Here is an 18,640-nt window from a genome sequence, read left to right on the forward strand (position 1 = left end):
GTTGATGCCTTTGCAGTATTTTCCCATGAAAAGACCAAAACCAACAGCGCATTAGTCTGACCCTCAATTCTTATCGGCTTCCCTACACTGTCTGTGGCTCTCGGCCCCATTTTTATTGGTTCCTACTAAAGATATAAGGCCTTAAAAACAAGTCATAAATGTATACTTTAGTTTTTTAAAACATTAAGACTGAATAATCTCTGCTGGGCACTGTAGATTTTTAGCGACTCACACAGCCAATATGTTACATAGCTTCTATGTTCACACTGAATCCGTCAGCTTTAAGTTCTTCTTCCTCCCAGAAATACATTAATTTGTTATTAAAAGAGTTAAAACACCGCTGTTTTACTACTAAAATATAGATTGGGGGGTATTTAAGATAACTTTTATGATTTAAAACAATCAAACAGTGCTACATAACACACCACAGGCTTACAGATTTAGCACAGTGTTGAACCGTACAGCTTATACCAATAACAACAACATATAGCACAGCTAAATGAATGGAGGCTCTGAGCTGCTGCAGAAAACCAACCTGATGCTCCACCTCCTGCAGGAGAGACTCCAGCAGCTCCGTCTCCTGGGTCAAGGACGTCTTCTGGCCTGGTGGGGAGGAACGCATTTCTATTTTCAGTGTACTTGTGCTGAATGTCAGCCCTGATGGAGGCTGCTGAGTGTGAGTGGTTGGGTGTGCAGGTTGTGGGCGCTGAGTGAGTGCATGCATCTACTCAGCGCAGATAAATATTTCAGATGTATATTGCTCTGTAGCTATAAAAGGTGCCTCTCACGGCTTTCAGCGGGGAGTCTGCATATTTTGTTAGGTGAAGGTCTCAACCTTTAGACACAGTGTGCCCGTTAAGGTGTCTTGCATCAACAAGAGATCTCTTAAGACGTGGATTACGTAACATTGTTGGCATCATAAAGCTGTTGAAGTGATTTTATTTTTTGTCCTTTAGACAGAGGTGACTTGTGCACTATTTTATGTTTTACGTCTTATGTCTCAGATTCTCATTTTAACTTTATCTATGTGCTTTTGTATATACTGTAGTAGGAGTGTTGCTAATGATTTAGCGACTTCTCAGACCCTCTAAGCGACTTTATTTCTGACAAGCAACTAGCGACAAATTCAATGACTAATTCAGACCATCAGGGAAAAATAGAAAAATACATTATATTGTAATAAATTCCCATGCATGCTGCTCAGAATAATCAGTCTGCAGCTCTTCCACCAACAGCGCAGGGGTCTTTCCCCCCTCTCTTCTCTCTACTTTGTGCGGTTGGTGCGTGACAGGCAGGAGGGAAGGAGACGTTGCTTGCAGTGGTTACGTTAACACTCTCTTTCTCTGGATTAAAAAGCATGACAAATAAGTGCACTAAAGTAAAAGTGCCAATAGCTCTCACGCCATTCAAATGTTTCGCTGAGGATTTTTCTATTGAAACTTATTCAGCAAAGTTTGAATACTTCCGTTAATGTACAACGATGTCAACAATATGTCAGTGAGCGTATGACATCATCTGGTGATTTTCTGCGACTTACTTTCGGAGCTAGTGCTACTTTCACTGGAAAAGAGTTGGCAGCACTGATTGTTGGAGGCCTGAGAACAAGACTTTCATTGCCCAAGACTGCTCCAGTGAAACTGTTATGCATGTGACAAATAAAGACTAGTTTTGAGCAATGTCTAACAAATTGGCACACGATGATGATCACAGTGAAACATCTCTGTGGACGATAATGTTGTGTGAGGGGTCTTCGTCTGGGTTACTCCTATGAAGGTACTATCATTTTTTTTTAGAAACTCTCTTTCATACTTTTTATTTGTATGCATGTTGGATGTTAATTGCTGTTTTTATTTTTTGCACTTTTGCGCCCAATCACAGCCCATCCTTCCTTACTTTTTCTCCCTATATCTTAACAGCTATCTCATTAAGCATATCATGTGATAATAAAAAATATTTTAAATACTGGTGACAGTGGTGTAGTAGCGTTACGGCACAATATACCTGTGAATTTTTTTTATTTTTTTTTTATTTATTATTTTTTTTTTTTAGAAAAAGCATGAGATTAAATAGGCTGTTTTCCTTCTGTAAATCAGGTGCAAGGAGCTGTTATGATCATTAGAATAAACCCATTCTTAATTTTTGCGCTTCCTGGCTGACACTCTTTAAAATACAAATCTATCAGTTCTAAGGCACCTCAAGTACATACCCTGATGTCCACATTCAGCTGCGCTGGTAAAATCAATGTGCACGCCAATCAATCACACATTGATGCCATAAGTGCAGTGCAATCCTGCACCCCAGGGTTGGTTTGTGTGCATGAGGGGGGGCTTTTAAATCACGACGTCATGCTCAGTGCTTAATGACTGTCAGCCATTAGCGACGATGCCCAACAACTAAAACTTAACATTGATGTCCCTTATAGCTTTATTCACCAGACTGACAGGATGTTTACATAAAGAGCTGCATGCTGCCGCAGTAACTCCTTTGAGTTTCCTCCAGGTACTCCAGCTTCCTCCCACAGTCCAAAGACATGCAGGTTAATTGATAACTCTAAATTGTCCGTAGATGTGAATGTGTGAGTGTGAATGGTTGTCTGTCTCTATGTGTCAGCCCTGTGATAGTCTGGCGACCTGTCCAGGGTGAACCCCGCCTCTCGCCCAAGCAGTGATGGATAATGAATTAATTAATCTTTATATTTCTTCTTCTTTTACTGCAGCTGCTGTGCAACAGTTTTCCTCAGAATAATAAAGTTCTCTTATCTTATCTTAGTGTTGGTAACTGTCACACATTTCAAACGTTCAAGTCTCCATTAACGACCATTTTACCATTTATTGTTTAGTGTCTACTTTATACTGAGACCTTTATACTGACAACCTCAGTTGACACGGATCTAAGGTAATATAGTTAGTATATTATTATTATTACTACGGCTCTTTCAGTGCTCCCTAGTTTATTAAACTGATTTTAATTTTCGTCATAAGTTAATAAAGAATGTGATACATTTTTTCTAATGATCTCCTTCAAGACGCTAACTCATAATGTCTCTGTTTATTGTGCTGCTGCAGCCGTTACTTTAATGTGACAACATTCAATTTAGACTAAGAATGACATTGTGACTTCTATGTCAGAGTGACACTTGTTCAGACGTGAGACCAACGTGTACAGTAACTGCAACATTTAAGTAATGAGGTGTATGTTTGAAAAGGGTTTACTGAAATTGAGACTAAATGACAAAAAACAGATTTGAATTCAAAATGACCTGTGTTTCATCCTTTAAACTTAAATTCTTGATTAATAAAACTCAACGTTAAGATTTTAACAACTGATAAATACCACTGTACCCTGCATAAGAGTACTTGTCAGCTTGTAGGAGTGTCTTATAAAGTCAGAATCAACACAGCTGCAGTGTGACAACAGTGTGCACAGGAGGAGTCTTACCCATGAGGGTGATGAGTTTGTTCTTGAGCTGGTTGTCCAGACGAGCGATCATCATTTCCACTGCGTTTCGGATCTCTCTGACCCTCTCGTCTTTCGCTCCCCTGACAGCCTCCACGTTCCTCTCCTGACCCCATGACAGAGTGCACACACACACACAGACACACACACAGAAACAGAAACACACACACTTCAGCTTCAGACATCAACTCAAATATCAACATCTTACTGCCATCTAGTGGATTCAAAAAACACCCTACATCCAAACTTCCTGAACTTTTAAAGATTTCTGTAAAATAACTTTAAAATGGAACAAATTTAATCTTGTTTTAAAAAGTTATTTTTATGTTTTCTGGTCCCCTACTAATTCAGTGACTGTTTATCTCCATCTTAATGCATCATAAGAGAGCTATAAGAACCAATAACAGAACTGATTACCAAGAACCAACCAACAGATTATTATAAAACTCACAGGCTCTCACATTTAGAGATTTGGTGGTCTTTGAAACTGCACAATGAATGCATGAATGAATGAATGGGGGAGGGGGGGGGGCTAACATAATGGTAGGGGAAACACTGAAACACATCAAACATGTTAATGCATATAAGACAGCATCACCCTGATATGTCTATCACTGGTGCGAGGAAAAAAACAACTTGTGTGCAACAACTTATCCCCACTGCTTTTAAACAGCCTCTTGACATGAACACAGACAGGGCCAAAAACATCAACAAAGCAACTGGCATATACATATCCACATCTATGCGCCCATATGCCATAGTAGAGGAGCCCGGCTTCAAGTATTTATTGAAAGCACTTGAGCCATGCTACAGTGTCCCATCCCATGTGCACATCAGCCAGTCTATGGTCCCTGCCATTTACAAGCTTGCAGGAGTAGTGGTGTTTTATTCTGTTTATTTTTTTACTTTTATAACAGGAGATGGTTTTAAGTTTTAGAGTCAATTGGTGTCTGTTCAAAGTAAATGAAAAAAAAAGCTAGTGTAATACAGGTGACTTTTTGTTGCTGTTGTCCCGTTGTACCGAACCCGTACCGAACCGTGACCCCCACACCAAGGTACGTACCAAACCGTGACTTGTGGTGTTACACCCCTGTTATGGCAACATATAAAACTACACACTCTCTGTGCTTTCTTCCTGCACTGAGCAGAACTCTGTCTGAAGCTGATGAGACGGTGGGCCTCATCAAAGAACAGCTCATACCAGCAGATTTGTTCTGAAGTGGCTCGTACGAGTGAGTTAAAACAACTTGTCACATTTGGCAGTTTTCTCACACTTAGGATTTTCTCACACATTTTCTCACAGGTACAAAAGGATTTTAGGAACGGTCCAGACCTGAAGAAACACTTAAGAATTATTATGCAATAATCTGAATGGATTTGGAAAATGATACAGAAACCCACCGACATAAAAACACACACAGAAATACACTTTTCTGTATATTACCTTTTTTCAACTGTAATTATGTCCCCACAGGATCAACATCTGTTTTATCTAATAAGATAAATTTTTCAGTCTGTTCATCTCACTACAGACATTTTTTTTTTTTGCAACAAAACGTGTGGACTGAAAAAGCAATTTATTATATTATTCTGGTAGGCTACCTAAAGTTTGATTTGTATTTGTGATATTAATTATTTATTGATACAAAATCAATACTTGGCACTGTTCAACAATACAATATTGCCACATAAAAATATCACGATATTGTGCTGACGCTACAACATGTTAAATGTAATTTCATCTTTGGCTCAATAAAAATACTAGAGGAAGAAAACCAAATGTGTGCAACTGCAGCAAAGAGGAAAACCTTGTGGTGTTGCGCCTGTATGATGTGTCCTCCAGCTCTTACCATGATCAAGTAAGGAAGGACAAAGCATGGAAGGAAATAGAGGTGGAGTTGCAGCTGCCAGGTGAGACACCAAGGTGCTCACAAAACTTATGGTTATTTAATAAAGTGACCCTCTATGTTGTGCTTCACATTTGGAGAAGTAATGACCCGTGCAACATCCTTGCGCACTCACTATGGGAGGCTATCGCATCGTAGGTGCTGTCATCGTACAGTCTGCAAACATAAGACTTGATGTCGTACCCAAGTTTATTAGATCCATGTTGCACAGTGAGGCTGCACTAAACTTATAAGACTACTGAAACCTCACAGTCTGCAGGAAGCTTAAAAGCAACAAGCAGTCCTTACCACTTCCTGCACCAGACTGATGAGCTCCATGAGGCGTCGGCGGAGCTTTGCGACCTCCTCCTTCACCTTGGTCACGTGCTGCTCGTAGATCTCCACCAAAGGCTTGAAGGTGTGGCCACCATGCTGGACACAACAAAAACACCAATTGTTCTCTGGTTCCAGTTTTTCTAGTGTCAAAAATGTCACTGTAAACTGAGTATTTTGGGATCTCGGAGTGCTGACAAAGCAAGTTATATACAGATACCACCTTGGGCGTTAGAAGCTGTGATAGGCATTTGTTAGTATTTTCTGACATTTTACAGACAAAGATGTTAATTGATTGATTTATCGATGATGAAAATAATCATGAGTTGCAGCCCAACTTTGACTCGCTGAAAAAGTTTTAATTGGAAGTGATTATTCACGGTGTTTGTGCCTTTGCTTGCAAACTATATTCTAAAAATAAAAGAAGGGAAACGTTACCATGCCTCCCCACAGAGCGCACTGATGACAGATGCATTTCTTACAGGTCCAACAGAAAACACTCAGCTTCTCATGGTGGTTCTCACATCTGCAGAGAGATAATCCAACAACACCAGCGTGTTATACAAAGAGACAGAGAAGAAGCTTTCTTGGGAACATTTTTTTCAACTTGGTATCACTCAGAAATGTTTGCCTGTTTTACTTCAGTGTTTCTACAAGGTTTATGAAACTAACAGACATTATAAATGCAGGTGGCAGAGGATGACGATAATGAGCGTGGTAAAGGAGAGGCAGGAGGGACAAGAACATCTGAGTGAAACACTGGGGATTGGGGTTCCCAGTGTTTTCTGGGAATTTTGGCTAAAATCTGCTACTGTATCCTGGGAAAATACCTGCAGGAATATAGGGGTTTTAGCGTGTATGTGTGTGTGTGTGTGTGTGTGTGTGTACAACAATTTCTGAAATTTGTCCAGCGCTGAGCAAAGAGGACTGCAGCTGCCAGGTGCCAAACAGGCTGCCATGTAATCACTCTGGGCATGTTCGTTTTGTCAATTTAAGTCCACTAAAAGTGTTTGTTTTTGCCACTAACAGGGTCAGATTGTTTTTCTAAGGGTGCATTCACACCTGCCCTGTTTGGTTTGGTGCAATCAAACTCAAGTTCATTTGCCCCCTCAGAGCGGTTCGTTTGGGCAGGTGTGAACACAGCAATCACGCTCAGGTGTGCACCAAAACAACCAGACCGAGACCTTCTTGAAGAGGTGGTCTTGGTCTGGTTACAAATGAACTCTGGTGCGGTTGGTTTGTGGTGAGAATGTGTTCCAACCTGGATCTGAACCAACTGCAGTCACATGACACATAGTTTGGGTTAAACATGAGCATGTTACAGTCCTGGAGGATTATTAATGTGCACCTCCTCCTGTGCTGCCTTAATATGCACATTCAGCACATCCAATGCATCAAAACATTGTTTTCTAGTTGGAGCCGCGCCTCGTTTTCAAACTGTATGGTTTGACTAAAATGAACAATGACAGCAATATAGTCCACGATGAGCAGCGCTAAAATCAACCTGCGTAGTTGTCCCTCCACTGTGACATTAGAAAGTGTCACATTTATCTTGCAAGTGTACTCTTCTACAACATTTGCTTTACTTCCTGGATTTTTCACACATGGAAATTCTGACCAATCAAGAGCAGCTTTCTCACACAAGGCATTTGATCTGGTCTGCTTGTAAATGCTGCCGTGAGAACATGAACCAACTCTAGGCAATTATACAACTTTGGAACAACATGAGTCCCTGATTCAGACCAAAGGAGACAACTCTAGGTCTGAAAGCCCTTTAAGAGTATGACAACATTATGGAAAGGATCCCTACAGAGATAAACCTTTTTGTGAAACCAGAAACAGCCCTGATATTGCAGCTGCCAAACCCACCAGACTCCATGTAAATTAACAGTAATATTAGCGTGTACAGAGGCAGTATATTTTCCCATCTATCAGGGTGAATTAAAGGTTTATTTCAATCACACCAGAGTTGGTGATTGTTGGAACAGTGGACAGATAAACCAAGATGATTTTTGTGAGTTTTCTTTTGTTTCTGTTGACTTTGAATGAAGTCTGTTTTACAATGATAAAATTACGGATTATTTAAATGGAGTCTGGTGGGTTTGGTGATGGTGATTTTGGGGCTGTTTCTGGTTAAACAAAAAGTATCTTACTCTTTAACAAAATGCTCTATATCTGAAGGGATCCTTTCCATAATGTTGTCAGACACTTAGAGTAACAATCTGAGCCTGTCAGTGACAAAAACAAACACTTCTAGGGGACGTACATTGAGGTGGCACATTTCCCCACTGGTTACTTGCTGCCTGTTTCGCAGCTACTGGCTGCAGCGCTCTCGCTCAATACTGGATCAACTTCAAATACTGTTGCTCTCATCGGTGACTTAGACACAACAACATGGGAAAATAGGGTCCAGGTTAAAAAATAAGTTACCGTATAAAAATTCCACGTAACTCGTGGATATACTCTGACTTTGAAATGCTGTTATGGAAACATAACTAGATCAACTTTTCAGCTGCAGGTTTTAGAGTGCAGTCTACAGACCAGCTGTGGGTTTAAATATTGTTTTCAGGTTAACAACTTTGACACTTTTGGGGTGAGCCAGGTGCTTTCTCAAGGTCTTAGCCCACCCAAGCAAATCTCATGCCAAAGAACAAGCAACAAAGCCACTCCTTGATTAAAAACATATTGCTGTAAGTAATACAGACTTCCTATGCAGGACAATGTCTCAACGTCAGATTAATCTCTGCATCTGTGCACAGAGATGGGGCCATACAGTAAATACAATTTCTATGCTTTTCATTTCATCTCCAAAAATCACAAAACACTTTTCATGCATGTTGGGTAGATTCTCTTTCACTTTGCCCTAAAGTTTTCCATCTAACGCAGTTTGAAACGTCATTTTTAATACAACTTCTAATGATTACAGCAGAGCAGATCACAAGCTGAGTCTAACTGATAAAGTTGTCCAAATGTCACTGAATGTAAATCCAGAGCTTTGCAGAAACATCAATACTTATGTTCTCTTTGTTGCCCTCAACTTTTTATATTCTTTCCTTTGAGTTTAGTAAATACCTGCAGGCATCACACAGCAGCAGGTCGATATGTGCACCTTGCATGCATCGTTTTTATTTTAGGCAGAGGATCAGACAACTCCCAGCGTGTTGTTCTACGTTAAAGATAGTTTACTTTTAAAAGAAACAGTTGTCCTACGACCACATAAACTGACTAATGTGTAGGAAAATAAGGTGAAAATGATTTTTATCCTCAGTTTTGTGGTTAAATTCAGATCACACTTTAGGTCAGAAATCCCAGGAAAGGTTTAATATACCAGAAAGTAATAATTTTTGAAATCACAAGAAATCTTTCAATAAAAACAAAAACATGGGTGGAGAAGGAGACAGGGAGCGGAGGAGTAGCTCACTTGTCCTTGTCGTTATCCTCGTGCTTGGTAAGGCTGCAGAGCTGCAGGGTGTCCAGCTGCTGGGTGACCTCCTCTGCCCAGCGACAGTTGACCAGCTCCCTCAGCTGGAGTGGCGCCCTGTGTACACAAACACACAGATTGTAATACCTTACCTTCTCCTATGCTGGTTGCATTTCTACAAAAAATAATTTCACTCACTAACTTAACTACATTTCTCAGTAGCGTGATGATGACATCACTACCTTCTGAGACAAACAGCATTTCAGCAGTGAAGCTGATTAATTAACAGCACAGTAGCGTCAACAAAAGTTACAGGCTATTTTTCTGAGGAAAAGCTCTGAAGTGCAGCGGACTTTTTTTCAGTGGAGGTCTGGATAAATGTAAGGTTAATAAAACTGAGGATAAGTAACGAGACTGACACCAGCGCCACACTGAGGCATGTAGACAAGGGAAGCACTTCAGTATGAAATCACGTTCTAATCAGACCCGCCCTACTCTGATTGCCTCCAGTTGGCTACACTGCACTTATTGATGCGTCTCTCATGTGTCTCGCCCATAGACTGTATATATTTAGTGGATTTGTGGTGGACACCAGAGAAATAGACACAACAAATGCTGAGAAAAGAGCTGAGAGACAGAGAAGACAGGAGAGAGGAGACAGAAACATACAGATGTCATGTGTTATCTGCAGGACATGTTTATGTTCTAATGAATAAAGAAGAGTTTTTATTTAGCTCTGTTATTTTTTATTGTTTATGTAACTGTCTTTTATGTATTATGATTTTATTGACTGAAAAATATACTTTGGAATTCAGTTTTTGAATTAGTGACAGAGTCAGACAGCCAACTGAAAGAGGCCGTGACAGAAAAATGCATTAAGTAGGATATGGAGTGAAACAGAGAGGGAGCAATAGACCGACTGTCACAAGGTCTTCAAATACAACAAAAAGAAAGAAAAGAAGACAGTTTTAATTTAAATGCTGATTTGACATAAAATAAAAAGTAAGAGTAGCTTCGCAATTACCAAGTTACTTTTGCCATTTTCTCATAGCTTAGCTTGCAACGTTTCTCTGTAGTGAAACTTTATTTTGATGTAGAGTAACTGGTTGATTAGCTCACTACATTTTCCAAGTAGCTTCCCCGATACTGCATATTTAATTTAAAGTTTGTACACTGGCAGACAGTACAGAGAGTTGCAGATGTGTGTTGGCAGGCGCTTACCGACAGTGTGGACACTGGGCTCTCTGCTCCGTCAACCACCGCTGTCAAACAGGACATAACAGTTTAATCATTACTGCATCTAAATACAATCAGTGCAAACATGCTGCCATTGCTAAATACACAATTCTTCTCAGGATGCAGCTGCCAATACTCAATGTTCAATTAACATTTGATACAGGATGCTCCAAGACGGTTAGTGTCATACATCTATAATAAATTAATATAGGCCTACATCAGGAATGAAAGCATGGGAAGGGATATACTTACTCTATATACTATATATACTCTTCCTCCCTGCCGTATTATTAGACTTGTCTTAATTGAAGAAAAGCTGCTAATAAAGTTTCGCTAATTCGGGAATAAACACATTTTAATTCCTACGGAGTCTTAAAAATAAAAGTCCCCTGTTATTTTGTAATGTAAAAACTTTTATTATGCAGCAGCAAAATAAGGAAATGTTGAGTTTTCAAGCAGTAACTTCTCACAGCTTCTAATACGGCTGATAGCGAACATGAAACAGTAAAATACAGCAGATATCTAAAGTGAAAACAGGACGCAGGTGAGAAACTAAACTCCAAACCATAGAGATTCAGTTAGAAGCTACAGACGTACTGAGAGCTGAACACAGAGACTTTTAAAAACACCTTTCTCTCTGGTCTCCTGCAGACAGAGGTGAAGAGAGTCTCACAACACACTGATAACTTGCTTGAAAATAGTTTAAAGTTTAAAGTTTAAAGTTCCACTGATTGTCACACACCTGAGTGTGTGAAATTTGTTCTCTGCATTTGACCCATCCCCTGAGGGAGCGGTGAGCAGCAGCGGTGCCGCGCTCGGGAATCATGTGGTGATCTAACCCCCCAATTCCAACCCCTGATGCTGAGTGCCAAGCAGGGAGGCAATGGGTCCCATTTTTATAGTCTTTGGTATGACCCGGCCAGGGATCGAACCCATGACCTCCCAGTCTCACTCGGCGGACACTCTACCACTAGGCCACTGAGCTGGTTCATATATACTGATATATTGTAAAAAAAATTCATATACCGCCCAGCCCTAGTATATACACTTGAAATTTAGTCAAAGAGCTTGTCTAATGCCAAGATTAAGACATAAAAATGGGACTGGTCCCGGATCATTATTGCTCCCAAATGATGACTCCCTTTTGGACAGAGCTCATAAAATCTAGCTGGCAGGCCTGAAGAAGTTTTCAGTCCAGTGTTGGAAACCCCCCTCATGATATCTCAGGTATTCACTGGCGTCTGAGCTTTTTGGACACTTCTTACCTGAAAGTATCATCAGCAAGAGTCAATGATGCACATCCAAATTATTTTTTAGTGTGGACAAATTTGATATCTAGTTTAAAAACAGGGAAGCAGGAGAGAAACTAAACTTCAAAACACAGAGATTTAATTAGAAAATAAAAGTGCTGAGAGCTAAACAGACAGAGACTTTTAAAAACGCCTGTCTCTCTGGTCTCCAGCAGAAGAAGGTGAGGAGAGTCTCCCAACACATGCTTATTAAAGGGGGGGCCTCAGGTCTCGGCACGTTTAAACTGACAATGGATAGGTGAATTGGCCCGGCATAGTTTGACTTGGCTTGGCCAAAAGTGCCAGTGGAAAAGGCCTACAGTTAATTTGCTAATGTTGTCATTAATATTCATTTGAGCATCAAATTTGTACAAATCCACTGCTGAAAATAGTCCCCAATGACTGCGCTATTTACTCTCTATGTATAACATTTGAAAGATGTGGGCATTTATCAGGCAGTGACACTATTATGCTGCACATTGTGGGAAAAGTAGTCTTCAGTGTTTTGGAACCTGCCTCATACTACAAACTAAACAGTCGACACATCTTTGTCTCTGATGTTTCAATTTGGACCATTTTTGTTTTTTTAACTGTCTCTTGTGACCCTCCCCATTTTACATAAGTGTGCTACCGCATATGTTCAGGCTATAAAATTGTGCACGTCTTTGCTTTAACCCCCAAAATTAAGCTCGTATCTGTTTGTTCTGCCAGAAATGATTCTGAGAAATAGAAGCCCTTGTATGTGTGTATTCATGATGACAAGATTTTGTGTGTGACACCAGAATTCACAACTAATATCAGAACGCAGAGCGGTGCTGCTGTGAGGGGAACATTTTCCAGACACTGCCGATGGAAACACACTTACTCGTATGCAGCTGAAGCAGCAGAGTTTGGAGCAGTGTGGGCACAGACGAGCATCCCTCAGTTTCTCCATGCAGATGAAACAGCGAAACACCTCTGCGATGCTCTGCATGGGGACAGGGGAGACGTCGAGACTCAGTGCTACACTAACTACAGCCACAGACAAAAACCAAACATCATGCAATTCACAGAGGTTAACAGGTTAACTGTAAAGCTGTTTTAATGAGTTATGTTGGATTGTACATCTGCGCTTAATAAGTGTAGAGTAAAGCAGATTTATAAAATCATTTTTTATCAGATGACACAGTGTGCACATCTCTTTTCTAACTCAAGCCATGTCTAAATTACAGTCTGCCTTTAATCCAAAACTTGTACTGAATGGTAATAAAGAAAAATATATTTTATTCTAAAAAGCCCATAATTCTATTTTACATCTTCCTGCCATCCTTACACAAAAATGGTGTGAAATTGAAGATGTTCAATCATGTAAATATCTGGAAATGTGGTTAGGTAGCGATCTTACTTTTGAACTTTGTGTGGAACAAATGGCACAAAAACTAAAACTAAATGTGTCTCATATCAGAATAAAACGTGTTTTTCTCTTTAGGACAAAAAAAAACAAAAAACAAAAAACAAAAAAACACCTTTTGCAAGCTACCATCATGTCCGTGTGAGACTACGGAGATCTCATGCAGCACATTCCATTGCGTAAGCACTTTCTGTGTTTTGTTCATACCTCACCGTACCTCACCGTTAGTCACCTTTTGACACCCCACGAGTAAATACTGAACTTAGGGAATAATATAATATAAATATAACATAATATAATATAATATAATATAATATAATATAAAGGACAATACAACTTTAAAGTCTCATTCTGTTGGATGCACTTTAATTTTAAATTTTGGGCCTCTTGAGAGATGTCCGTGATTGTTTAAGACACTGTTTGTATTAGGGATAGGCCTTTTAAGTCATTTTCAAAATGCACACCTAAGCAAAAATGTCGGCATGGTTTCAGTGAACACGCTTTTCTGCATTCCTCAGCCTTTAGAGATTAGTTATGATACTCAAGTTTGATGTTGCAGCTTGGACTGCACGTTCATTTTGTTTATTTTATTGAAATACTTCCAAACATCACTTTTATGCCTGATAGGGCTGCATGATATCAGGAGAACATGCAATATGCGATAACCTTGTTGACTATTGCGATGAGGATATGACTCGCAAAAAATAATCAAGTTTTAATGTTAATGTCATTTAGCTCAAGTGATGTCTGACTGAAAAGGTTAAACATTATCTGGGGCTGCACAGATTTATCATTTTTGCAATATGGGTCTGGGCAGATTATCAAAGATAGAAGTGACGAATACTGACGTCCAAATGGAGTGCTTAAGTTCTCATGCCCCTTCCCTGGTTTACATTTGCTTGTGTGTGACTGACTGTGTGTTGCTGTGCATCTAAATTCTCTTCTGTGACTCTCTGCTGGTCTCCCTTACAAATAATGAGCATAATAAACTGATAATATATACTGCACTTATCAAAACTAATGACCTCTGTTATCATGATCTGTTCTGATTACAGGGAGAAATTACCTCTGGCAAAGCTATACGCTACAATATAAGTGATGCTATCAGTCGTTAAATCACTAAATGCTTTCCTGCCATACCAGGCAGCACCCAGTAAATGCTTTTTGGTGGTCTCGATATAAATATATTTTATATGACATTGTTAAGTTGCGCTTTATCTTTGCCCGCAGTAAAAACAGCAGCCTTCAGTCATCTGCTCCATTTGTAAAAGGTCAACACAGATGGAGTCAACGTATTGAGTGTATTAGGCCCCAATCTGTTGTCCAAAACAATGCCTGACCCTTGGCTTCTCTGTTCCTGCCTCTGCAGCCGGCACAGCGCTCTTATCAGGCCTCATCATCCAGCTGTTAGCCTGGCCTGCGGCGTGTGATACATACCTCAACGCTTTGTTCATCCATCTCAGCCAGTTTGAAGTTCTTGATCTCAGGGACGAATCAAAGAAGTTGTAGCCGGTGGTCTAAAAAGAAAAGCATTGTTATAAACTGAGCTTTAAGCTTCCAGGTTCACAGTTTGACATACCTGATATTTCTGTTTTGCCTCTTAGGACGCATTCACACTGGCACTATTTGGTCCGCTTCTACGGATAGTTTGGTTCGTTTGGAGTGGTGTGAACGCTCATTCAAACTCTGGTGTGGACCAAACGAGCAAACCCTGGTCCGCTTGAAAACTGCAGGTCTCGGTTCACAAGCAAGTGAACCGTGGTGCGGTTCCACGTTTGTTTGGAGTGGTGTAAACACTCAGACCAAACAAGCAAACCCTGGTCTGCTTGAAAACTGGGGGTCTCTGTTCACTTGCAAGTGAACCCTGGTGCGGTTCGCTTACAGTGGGAAATGCAAATGGACTATCCAGCGAACCAAAGAGAGGAAGTGACGTAGAGTGCGGTGCATTCTGGGTTGAAAAAAAAAACAAAAACAAAAACAAAGCCAACAGCGGGAACCGGGAGAAGCAGAGGTAAAAAAAGAAAAAGTTGTAAAATGTCTGGTGGGCAGACAAGGAGTAGTGAGGAGGTGCAGGCGCTTATTGATATATGGCTAGAGGACTATTGCTCCATTGGTTTTGTGGTGACCAAGACGGTTGAAAGGGATGGATTTCCATTTTCTGTCCAGACCAATCGATGAGCCGGGTTTTTCTTCTTCCTCATGCTTTTTTTCTTCCTGGTCTGTGCTCGTTTTAGGCAATACCGCCCCCAAACAAGCAGCTGTTGTAACTGCGTGACGTTGTCCAGGCGGTTTAGTCCACTTTAAAAAGTGCAGTGTGAAAGTGAACCGAACCAAATGAAGGTGTGAAATTTTCCGGCATTCCCCGCCGAATCAAACCAAGTCCCCTGGACTGTCCTGGTGTGAATGCGCCCTTAGTCACTGTAGTAGAGCGTCAAACAACACAAATGTGCCACTGTGCTACTACGTACAGACTCCAGTGAATGTGTTACACTACACCTTGAGCAAGGCACCAAACCAAACCAGACATCTCTCCATTTAATGTATGTATAAGTCCTGTTTGTGCGTGTGTGTGTGTGTGTGTGTGTGTGTGTGTGTGTGTGTATGACAACAGAGCTAAAAAATTGCATTTCCCCTCAGGGATTAATAAAATATATCTTCTTCTCCTCTTCTTCAAGCTGCAGGTGGGATAGGGATGACTGATTGCTACAATAGTGGAAATAAAAGCATGGGCTAAAATCTCTAAATCTTTGTTGGGCAGGACAGGTTTTAATTTTGCAAGTGACCTAAGATGGTAAAAGCCAGTGCTAACGACAGAGTCAATTTGTCCATCAAATTTTAAACCAGAAACAAAGTATACACCAAGATTTTTTGCATGTGATCAGGAATGCATGATACTGAATCTTTTACCGGTATCTGATATGTCATAACTCTACTGATATCAATATATCCACTTTTTCTGTGGCGGTATTAACATCATATCATACATGCATACTCTTATTGTGACAGCCCACCAGCAGATGGAGACATGAAATTCACTTTTCAGTGTATGTAATATTTATTCATTGTGCAAAAGTAGAAAAAGCATGGTGGCTGATTCTGATAGTTAATTTAAAAGCCAATATTGGCTGATAGCATTGACATACCGATATTATCATGCATCCCTACATGTGATTTTAAATTTAATAACATTTAGACTGATGGAATAAACGTCTTGGGACAAGGAGTTTTGTAGGTTGTAGGTGTTACTGTGTGATACATGCACTTTCTTTTTCTTAAATCTAGACAACATGTTAGTAAAAATATTTTAAATACTATTTGCTTTGTGTCTGGGCCCCTGTTCTCAAGCTTTAGACAGCATATCAGGGTGTCCCATGTCATATCTATATCATGTCTCATGAACTGTACTTGTAGTTTTAACTGTTATTTTTTTGTGAATAATGCTCCAACAGTATCGTCCCCTGACATGTGACACTGTGGAAGTTTGAGTCATCTATTTTTTCTTCTTTTGGGGCCAAAATTATTTCAAATTTTAATCGAATTAAACATTTGGTGGCTGAATCACAGTGTTTCTATCCCTGTCGCAACAGCCATTGTTAAAGTAAAAGAAGAAAAACATCAATGTGACGGTAATGAACGGTAATATGCATAATCTATTGTAAAAGATAATTTGTATGGTTTCTTAAGAAAAGCAGAGTTAATACAGAACTACCGTTAGCATGTGCCAACACAAGGCCCAGCATCAGCACACACACTGACAGCTAACTCACCTGTCCGGGAGCGGCCATGACAACAGCTATCTTTATGCTAGTAACATAAATCAGCGGTGTCGAAGTAAATAACCAGAAAATATCTACATGTAATCGTGATGCTAGCTAGCTTGCTGTCATTAGCAGGGTGGCTCACTTACCTTCACTGAGACTCGGCTTCGTCTGTCACACCTGACAAACAAACGATTAGACTACATTTATGTGTCCTCACACACCGTTGGCGTCGTCTCGGCTGGTTAAACCACCATAAAAGACCAGATTTAGTCCGGCAGCAGCTGAGCTAAGGCAGAAGTTCTGGTGAAAAACGGCAAAACGGTTTGTTTTTGCCCTAAATTGAAGATGTAGCGGTCGCGCTTGCTCTGAGGCTGCCTGTCCCCTAGCAATAACCAATCGAATGGCTCCATTTCTTCTTCGCTTGATTTTAACAGTTTCGCGTTTGTCGGACAGCAGAACGGCTTTTACCGCCACCTACTGGACAAACAACAGACTCACAGAGGAGATGCTGGCACAGGCAGCAAATATAGCTCCTCTACTTTATTATTTGATTTGTTATTTACCTTTATTTAAACAGGAAGTCCCATTGAGATTTAAAACATCTTTTACAAGACACAAAACACATTAAAATGCAACATCTACAAAATATAATACAAAAATCCACAATAAAACATAACCATTCAAACATAGTGGCATCTAAAGAAAAACAAGCACATCTCTATCACCACATTCTTTATACCATTAAAATTTGTCAACGGATATAAGTGTTTATTTTAGATCTTTTTGTAGATTGTTCTACGCCCATGGTGCAGAGTAGGAGAATGCAGTTTACCCACATCTGTTAAAAACCAGAGTACATTAAAAAGCAACCACCTGGAGGAGCATAGCTGGTAACTACCAGAACTGACACACAAAAGGGTGCAGAGGTCGGCTGTAAGTTTGCCCAATATTGTTTTATAGATAAAAAATATACCAGTGCTGCTGTCTTTGAGTGGTCAGTGACGTCCAACCCACCAAATCATTAAGAATGCAGTGATGATTCTTGGAATTTGCATTTGTAATAAAATGCAGAGATGCATGGTACACTGAATCAAAGCTAAGTAAAATGGAGGAGGCTGCATGCATATACAATATGTCACTGTAATCAACCACAGACAGAAAAGTATTTTCCTCAATTTTTACCATTTGTATTTCTAATTTAACCCTTTCATGCATGAATTATGACTATTTCAACCAAGGTTCCATTTTTTCCATGAGAATTTTCTACAAGAATACAAACTTAAATCAACTTATCAGTCACTGCAGACAAAGTATTTTCAAGGAAGCAGCAATAGTATTATTTGTAGTTGAAATATAGCAAGAGATGCATGATGTCCAGTTTAGTGGACAGATGGTTACTTGTAATTTCCTCCAAACATAAAATCATTTTAACAGCTGTATTACTCCTCAGATGTTACTTGCTGTTACCAAATTTTATTTACCTGCAGGGTCTCCTCTTATAGACGGATTGGTAAGATATTCCTGAGCTGCACAACATTTCTTGTGTTCCGTCGGCCATCTTGACTTTGAGAGATTTGTGTTTGCATGATGTGACTTTGCCAAGTAGGACATACTCCTGGAACAGCATACCACATCACGTTCCTGGATCAACCTTGCAATCATCCAAACACAGCCCTCTGACATCATCAGTGTGCTGCTCCTGTGCTTCTTCAGAGCTAAGCTAGTTTTCCAAACTGAAGTTAGTACAATTAAACAAAATCCTCAGCACCCTTATGAGCTACTGCAGAGTTAGCGAGCTAGCTTGCTAAGTAGGTTGGCTATGCTTATGAGTAAACCTGCTATAAAAAAGGCTATAATATTGTTCACTA

The 18,640-nt window shown here is 40.0% G+C and overlaps 1 protein-coding gene across 1 annotated transcript in view; it reads right to left on the minus strand.

The window, feature by feature from the left end:
• Positions 1-17,142, minus strand: part of trim37 (tripartite motif containing 37) — a 47,451-nt gene extending 30,309 nt beyond the window's left edge. The window contains exons 1-9 of the mRNA XM_049592003.1: positions 16,919-17,142; positions 14,449-14,528; positions 12,487-12,588; positions 10,318-10,358; positions 9,097-9,213; positions 6,114-6,201; positions 5,652-5,774; positions 3,439-3,562; positions 536-603 (exon numbers count right to left, since the gene is read on the minus strand). Coding sequence (XP_049447960.1) covers positions 536-603; positions 3,439-3,562; positions 5,652-5,774; positions 6,114-6,201; positions 9,097-9,213; positions 10,318-10,358; positions 12,487-12,588; positions 14,449-14,469 — 684 coding nt within the window. The 5' untranslated portion in view covers positions 14,470-14,528; positions 16,919-17,142. The remainder of the gene's footprint in view (positions 1-535; positions 604-3,438; positions 3,563-5,651; positions 5,775-6,113; positions 6,202-9,096; positions 9,214-10,317; positions 10,359-12,486; positions 12,589-14,448; positions 14,529-16,918) is intronic.
• Positions 17,143-18,640: the final 1,498 nt, after the last annotated feature.

Source organism: Epinephelus fuscoguttatus, linkage group LG12 (assembly GCF_011397635.1).
Source record: "Epinephelus fuscoguttatus linkage group LG12, E.fuscoguttatus.final_Chr_v1".
NCBI classification, from domain to species: Eukaryota; Metazoa; Chordata; class Actinopteri; order Perciformes; family Serranidae; genus Epinephelus; species Epinephelus fuscoguttatus.